This window comes from Tinamus guttatus, unplaced genomic scaffold, assembly GCF_059628265.1.
Source record: "Tinamus guttatus ecotype Peru unplaced genomic scaffold, ASM5962826v1 Tinamus_guttatus_pri_ptg000699l, whole genome shotgun sequence".
Taxonomy (NCBI): domain Eukaryota; kingdom Metazoa; phylum Chordata; class Aves; order Tinamiformes; family Tinamidae; genus Tinamus; species Tinamus guttatus.
The window spans coordinates 127,328-135,347 of NW_028289233.1; the positions used below are offsets into that span (position 1 = coordinate 127,328).

Sequence of the window (8,020 nt, forward strand, 5' to 3'; positions counted from 1 at the left end):
GGCCGCAGGAGCGGCTCATAGCAAGGGAGATGCACAGAGATACTGCAGCAAACTAGCTAAGGAAACTGCAAGCCGCACCACGCTTCTCCCTGCAGCCAGGGGAGAAGAAAAAAAAAAAACACACAATATATATATCTTTATGTATTTTTAAAGCACCAAACAAAAGAGCTAAGCCCAGCCTGGGAAAACACAACTATATTGTGCAGCCATTCCTATATAGTGCGTGGGCACAGGCAGGAGCGGTAGCATTTGCTGCCAGGCTCGGGGTTGTGCTGCTGGGGCATAGAGAGAGGGGGTTTTGATTTGGCTCTATATTTATTTGTTTATTTATTATAAATTGCGGCCGAGCCAGCTATGTATTTATGGAAGTGGGAAAAAATAATAAAAAGAAAGACTGCTATTAAAAAAGGTAAAAAAAAAAATAAAAGAAAAAATAGGGGAAGTTTCTATGCCAATAAAAAAAAGGCTACAACTGTTTGACAGGTAGTTACTGCTGTGTGAGCCTCTCCATTCTATACTCTATAAAAGCAAATGACCGTCGTAAACATCTCGATTTATCATCTGCCATAAAACGAGACTTCAAGGGGCTGAGAGCTCAGTCCTTGCTTTCTTCTTTTTCCTCTTCTTCTTTTTCCTCTTCTTCGTTCCCTTCTTCTTCCGTTTTCTCCTCGTCCCTGGCCCCCGGCAGCTTATCTTTGTTGTTTTCTTTTTTCCACTTCATCCGCCGGTTCTGGAACCAGATCTTCACTTGTCTCTCGGTCAGTCCCAGGGCGTGAGAGACCTCAATCCGCCGCTTCCGTGTCAAATACGGGTTGAAGAGGAACTCCTTTTCTAACTCCAGGGTCTGGTACCGGCTGTAAGTTTGCCTGCCACTGCGTCTTCCGGGAGCTGTAGGACACAAACAACCACAAAAAATATATATCTTATAGTTATGCCTTCCCCGCTCCCCCTTTTTGCAGGTTCTTGCCTCATCTTGGCTTCATTTTTTTCCCTGCAGAAGGTGGTCCCCCCAACCCAAAATCCCTTATAATAAAAGCATGCCTGGAATGGGTGTTATTAATAGCAATAATAGTCCTAGTAGGGTTTTTATTAGTAATAACACGATGCCTGAAGCTCATTCTGTAAGGGTATATATATATATATGTATATACATATATATATATATAAAGAAGCAGCTCTGGGTCCTTTTGTATAGGGGCAGAGGGCTGTGTGCCCAGCTCCTGCACCGAACAGAGGTGCCCAGGCTCCTCAAAGGTGATTAGATGCTAAGGAGGGGATTGCAATTCAGAAAATTTAAGTTATTTCCCCCTCCATTTGAAGTTATTTATTTATTGAAGTTATTCAATCCCCTCCACGTTTTTCTTTTATTCATTTTTTTTCTCCTCCCCAGGCAATTGAGAGATTGCTTATTTTTTTTGCAAAAATGCTCAGTTCTGCTTCCCTTTTCCCAAACGTGTCCCACTCCCATCAAATACAGGCTCAGGGTAGGCATCTCTGATGCTAATACGACCCCGAGGATGTGAATTTTGCCCCTAATCCACCCCCCAAAATTCCTCTGCCCGTCCTTTCGTGTGGGGATGAAGGTGTACGGAGATGGAGATGTGCCTCAATGCAAAAGCAGAGATTGCATTGGAAAGAAGCAGCGAGATGGACATTTGCAGGGATAGCCCCAAAGAAAGAAAGAGGACATAGGTATGTGCAGCTGAGCCCTTTATTCTGACCACTATCTTCTCCAGAAGAGGAGAGGAAAAAAAAGCGAATTATTTGCTAAAGTATCCCTCAGCTCGAAATGATTGCATCCTTGAGACTATCTCTAGGCCAAAGCTTAGATAAATAATGTGGTGGTTTTTTTTTTTTTTTTTTTTTTTTTTTTTTTTTTTTTTTTGCTTTGCCTCTATCTCCCAGCCTCTCTGGGCCACATCCTCTCTACCTTAGCTACAGCCTCTCTTTATTTTCTATTTTCTTCATATTTTTTTCCTGGTGTTGTTTGGAAGGGAAGAGTGGGGAACTTTGTTGCTCGGCTTGTCTTTAAAAATTAACACTAACTTTCACATGTTTTGAATTAACGAGACTGCTTCTAAGCCAACCTTGGAAGTTCGGTGGGGGGAAAACTTGTACTTTGAAGTATTTCGGATTCTGTGCAATTATCTGGACTTCACAGGAGTAAAGTCCCAGTCAGCACGAAATATTTTGAATTTCCAACCTCCTTTTCTTCTCCTTTAAATATATATATATATATATATATAAGCACAGGACATTGTAATGCTGTCTGCCACCCCACCCCATAGCTCTGAGCTAAGTTTCCCTTTCTGCTTAAACTTTTATCTCTAGGCTTTAAGAAACACATGTAAAGTATTAGCAATACTTATACAAGTTCCCACCTTTCAGACTTCGTCTCCCAGCGGTTATGAAAGGCGATATGACATTTTAAAGAGCGCTGTATTATCAACATGCAAATAACCTCGTGGGAGCTGTATCTTATTGCCTATCCTCAAGGCAAGCAATAAAAAAAACAAGTTTTACTTTATAGTGATTTAAGCCTTTTTGCAGGGAATCACCTTGCTGGCTCTCTAGCAACTGCTGCCTCGCTTGCTTGCAAAGGTCTTCCTAAAAAACAAGCAACGTTAACACAAAAGCTGCCCATTCCTTTCATACTTCACATCTACGCCTCTTAGATTTGTATATAAATGCATGCATATATGTTTATGTGTGTAGATATGCATATAGATACGTGTGCCTGTATATGCATACATATATATACAGAGAGAGGGAGAGAAAGTGAGAGCAGAGACAGAGAGAAAGCGAGAGGGAAATCAAAATTAAAGGAAAACATTTAAGGAGGAGGTTAAAAAACAAAAATAAAAGTCCTAACCGTGAGGTCTCATCCATGGGAACATGAGACTGGGAGACGAATTTTGATTTAAATGCCCTTGTCCCTCGCTAGAGTTACTGTTGGAAGACGATTTACAGTCAGGATATTGTACAACAGTCGTCTCTTGCTGAGCACCATAAAGCGATTGCCTCGGCAGAGCTTCATATCCATAGAATTTAGAAGCGTCTCCGTGACAAGCCAAGGCGCAGGGGTTTTGCTGGTATCCCGAGTTGGAGATGCTGGAGGTTCCGTGGTGGAAAAACTCTTGGACGTGGTGTGAAGGGTGCTGGAAGGTGGGAGCAGTAGTGCCCGGACCATACACGAGAGCATGGCTCCTGCTGACACTTTGTGGGAAGCGGCAGTCGTAGTAAGTTGGTTCCAGCGATTCCCCGCCTTTGTACTTGGAAAAGAGCGGATTTACAAAATAGGAGCTCATGACCCTCGCATGCAAAAAAAAAAAAAAAAAAAAATTATAATAATAAAAAAAGGCTTTAATTCTAGATCAGTGTCCCTGGACTGTCTCGAGTCCTGATTTTTTTTTTTGAGTGGCCTTTTTTGTTTGTTTGTTTGTTGCAAATCTTTTTTTTTCTTTTTTTTGTCTTTTTTTTTTTGTCTTTTTTTTAAGGCGATCTCAAAGGCGTCTCATGGTGCCTCCGTGTGCCCGCACGCTTGGTCCTCGGTGCTCTTGACTTCTCTGGCAATCTGTCGGTAGGTAGAGCTCTCCCTCTCTCTCTCTCTCTCTCTCTCAATTTCTCCGTAACTCTGCTCCTTCCCTTTAACACCACAGGCAAATTCCTCAAAATCCCGGTGGTGTGGCTCTTTTTTTTTTTTTTTTTTTTTTCCTCCTTTCCTCCTTCCTCCCCTCTCTGCTCTCCTCTCGCTCCTCGCTCTCACACGCGATCTGTACACATCACTCCGCCACCCTGACACAGGCTGCGAGGGAAATGACAGCGATTTGTGGGGGGGCTTTGGGCGGGGGGGGGGGCGGGGGGGTGCAGGCAAAGGTGGCTGCGGGCAAGGGAAGGAGAGGGTGGGGGGCAGCACCCTTAAGAGGAGGAAGGGGGGGACACCCGCACCTAGCGAGGGGAGGAGGGGGGAGAAAGGTGCGCATTAATACCCAAGCAACCCCCCCTCGCCTTCCTCCTCCTCCTCCTCCTCCTTTTTTTTTTTTTTTTTTCCAGCCCCTTCACTGCTGGTAGCAAATGCATGCGCTGGGAGGTCAGCCTAGGTAACCTCAACAGGTAAAGGGAGCCCCTGACCCTCCCCCCCCAAAAAAAATCCAATATTTTTGCGGAGGTTTCCCCCATTTTGCAGCCAGAGAGCGAAAATACCCCCCTTCTTTCTCCCAGGGTTGTTGTTGTTGTTGTTGTCATTGTGTTGGGGTTTGGGGGGGGGCAGAAGGGTGGGTTACCCCTGGGTGGGGGTTGGTCCCACCTAGGTAAGGAGAAAGTGGTGGGGGGGGGGATGTTGTGGCTTTTATTTTGCCGCGCCTGAGCCCATATATAGATATCTATTTTTATTATTAATTTCTGGGTGTAGCTGTGCGTGTGTGCTGTTGTTATTGTGGTGATGGTGGTTGGCAGATTGCGATCAGACAAGCAAACAAAAGCAAAAAAAAAAAAAAACCAAACAAGCTGGGGGGAACCACTCGGTATCGATTGGTCGCTCCTTGTTGTCCTCCTTTTTTAAATAAAATAAAGGCAGATTCATATATTTATTCATTTATATATACATTTTATAAATATATATTATTTTTATAGATATTATTTGATTTTCTTTTTCTCTTGCTTCCTTTCGAAGTCCTGGAAAGCTACGGCCGCACAAAAATAAAGCGCCGAGAAAGCGTCCTTCCAAGGGGAATAAAGTAAGACCATGCCTTTTTGAGAGCTACTTTGGGAAGAAAGAGAGGAAAGTGAGGCAGAAAGTATGTATTCCCTTTTGTGCGGGTATCCTGCGGATTTGCCTGTAAAATAAATTAGCCCCAAACCCCCAAATAGCCACGGACATTTCTTGTCGCCATCGAGCATAGGTATTCCCGTCCTTTTAAGCGATATTAGGGTGTCCCTTCCTTCTTGCACAGTTATTTTTTTGAACCTTAAGTGACCGTTCGCTGAAACCTTTCACTTCGGACACTGCCCTTTTATTTTTTAATTTTTAAGCGCGTATTAAAGGAACTCATTAAAACATTACGTGAAATTGCCGTGATCCGTGTTGATTTTTCGAGGGGGAGGTAGGGAAGGCAACATGTATTCGCATTTTCCGTGTTGTTCTGCAGAGGGAACAGAAAAAACAGCCCCAAAATACCCCCCTAAAAACCACTATAAATTACATTGTGTTATTAATAGCTTGTTTCCTTCAAAAGTCTACAAACCTGCAAATGCTTCCCTCATGTTGTACCCACTTTTTAAAAAAAAAAAAATCCACCCTTATGGTTTTCAGGACAGCTTAGGTAGCTCGGACTGATTCCCAGGGTGGAGGATGAAAATGCAGCCTCAGCTCCCTTGGCAAAACAGGGATTTGGGGTGGGGGGAACTCCCTTCGCAAGCAAAGGTCACAGCTTCATTTTGGGGGGCACCGAGCAGCTCAAGCCTCTGGTGAGACTGTAATATATATAAAGTGTATAATATTTATTTTTGGGTAGACATATTCCCCATAAGAGAGAGAGGAAAAATAAAAGACACAGTAGCCTTACAGTTCATCTTTATTAGATTTTCATACATAATAGAGAAGGGGGGTTATTCCTTCCAGAAGGTTGCAGATATTAGCATTCCCCCTCACCTTCCCCATAAGTAGACAATGAGCTTGCAGAAGAATGGCAATATTCCCACCGCCTATGGTGAAATTATTAAAATATAAAGCCCTTTATACTCGGAAGAATCACGATTTAAGAATTATTCGCAGAATTACAGGGCAAATGACCCCTCCAATCCTCCGCCTCTACCCAGGTAACCTCATTCCTAAAGAAACCAGGGAAAAATATAGGTGTATATATATATATATAAATGAAGAAAATGTCAGCTAGGAGAGAGACTCCTTAATTAACAGCTAATAGGCGAAGTGACCATTTTCCTGGTTTAATCAATAGCATTCCTATTTTTATAAGCGCAGCGCCTTAAATAGCTTGCCAAGCCAATAAATGCTCTTGTGCGCATTAAAAGGGACTGCGGGGAGAGAGAAAAAAAAAAGAAAAAAAAAAGAAAAGAAGAAGAAAAAAAAAGTTGTCAAATCTGGGCAGTTGGGTGAAGATTGGGAAGAGCTGCCGCATTTTTCACATTATTGTCCCTCTACGCAATAGCCAAAGGTGCGGGGAGTATTTGAGCAGAATAACCGGAATGGTACCTAGGCAGAGAGGGAAAAAAATCAATGTTTGCTAGGGAAGAAAGAAAACCCACTCGTCATATTTCATTAAATAGGATATATGCAATTATCAGGGTTTTTTTAATATTTTTTTTTGTGGGGAGAAAAGGAAATATCTTGACATTTGCTGCCTGGGGAAGCTACTGTCCTTTGTCTGCCCTGTTTTGGCTGCGTGTTTATGGGTGTGTGTCAATGTGGCTTTCGGGGGCGTGCGCTTGAACGTCGCTTTTCCGCCACCCCCCTTCCGCGCCCGCATTGCACTTAGAGCCACTGCGCGATTTTATTCCTCCTTCTCCTTTATCCTGACCTTCGTGGAGGGAAGCGAGGGGGGGCGATCCTTTCCACCCACCCCCCGCGATGCAGAAATTTTAATAAATAAATATATTTTATAATTTAAGGAATAAATTTTCCCACATTGCCGCCAGAGATTTGTAAGCGGGATTAAAAAATAATAATAAAGGATTTTATCTTATTTTATTTTTTTTTCCGCGGGGTTATTTGCGGGGCAAAGGGAGGGGGGGGCGCTGCGCGGGGTTCCGCGGGCGCGGGGGAGCCGCGGGCGCTGCCCGGCACCAACATTGGGCAACGGCGCCATCTCGCGGCCGCGGCGCGGAGCGGCGCGCAGGGCCCCGCGAGCCGCCGCGCAGCGCAGGGGCCCCCGCGCCGCCGCCCCCTCCCTGCATCGGGAGCAGCATTTTTGTTTTGCGGGGGGGAAAGGGGGGCAGAAGGAGAAACCTTGATTTCCCCCTTTTTTTTTAATTCTTCCGCCGGGAAAAAATAGGAAAATATTTAAAATTAAATTAAATAATAATATATTCTTTTTTAAAAATCAATGTGTACACACGGAGACAAACCAACCCCGCCGTCTGCGCCGTTTCTCCGCGCGACTTCAGCGCTTTTATCAGTTCAAAACGCGACTCGGGGAGGGTTATTTTCTTCTTCCTTTTTCCCTCCCTTTTATATTTTTTCCCTTGTTTTTTTTCTTTCCCTTCTTCTTCTCCGTCCCCAGCCTCCCCTCGTCCGAGGGGGTCTGTTGTTTGTAGCTTGTAGACAAAACATTCCACTCGGGCCGTTTCAAAGGGAAGAGCACCCACCTTATTTAAGCCATAAAGCAATTAAAGCCAGACGTCTAGCCAGAGCGAGGGTCCTGTTTTGTTCAGTCCTATTCAGCGCTGCATAGCAGTGAGACAAACAGAGTTGTAAAACTGGCGCTTTTTTTCCCCCTCGTCCATTTCCCCTCTTTCTTTTTTTCTTTATTTTTACCTTTTTTTTTATCCCCCCCTTTTTTCTCCGCCTTCCCCCTTTTTTCTTTCCGGGGAGATGTACCTTTGGACAGCTGGAGCACCCCATAGGTTTTGTGCCCCCCACCCCGTACTCAAGGAGAAATTTAAAAACTAAAGAGCGGTGCACACACACCCTAAACACACATATAGGCACAAGCACGATGCACACCCGTATATATCTATACAAAATATATATATGGCCGAGCATATGAGCACACGCCGGGCTGCAGGACCAGCTCGGCAGCCCCCAGCCCCCCTCCCCGTGCCCCTCCGGCACACAATAGATGTATCAGTATGCACACGCACACACGCGCCATATGTCAAAGGATGCCCAAATCGGAGCATTTTGATACATTAATCGCCGAGAAAGGCTGGCCACAGGGTGTGCTGCTCTGCGGCGGGATTTTTTTTTTTCATTTATTATATTGCTTTTTTTTTTTTTTTTCCACCACGCTGTGGTTTTGCTTGCCCCCCCTTATCTCCCCTCCCCGGGAAAAGCGAGGCTGCT

At 44.5% G+C, this 8,020-nt stretch overlaps 1 protein-coding gene across 1 annotated transcript; it reads right to left on the reverse strand.

The window, feature by feature from the left end:
* Positions 1–451: 451 nt before the first annotated feature.
* HOXC8 (homeobox C8) lies at positions 452–3,336 on the reverse strand. Its single transcript, XM_010221460.2, has 2 exons — positions 2,873–3,336; positions 452–888 (listed from the first exon to the last, which is right to left on the reverse strand). The coding sequence occupies exons 1-2, from the start codon at positions 3,306–3,308 to the stop codon at positions 596–598; spliced, it is 729 nt and encodes a 242-aa protein (XP_010219762.1). The 5' UTR covers positions 3,309–3,336; the 3' UTR covers positions 452–595.
* Positions 3,337–8,020: the final 4,684 nt, after the last annotated feature.

Bases quoted from the DNA above. Each gene is read 5' to 3' on its own strand.
- HOXC8 (XM_010221460.2), bottom strand. From the start codon at position 3,308: ATGAGCTCCTATTTTGTAAATCCGCTCTTTTCCAAGTACAAAGGCGGG. The intron at 889-2,872 runs GTTAGGACTTTT...TGTGTCCTACAG, and splicing joins CCCATGGATGAGACCTCACG to CTCCCGGAAGACGCAGTGGC.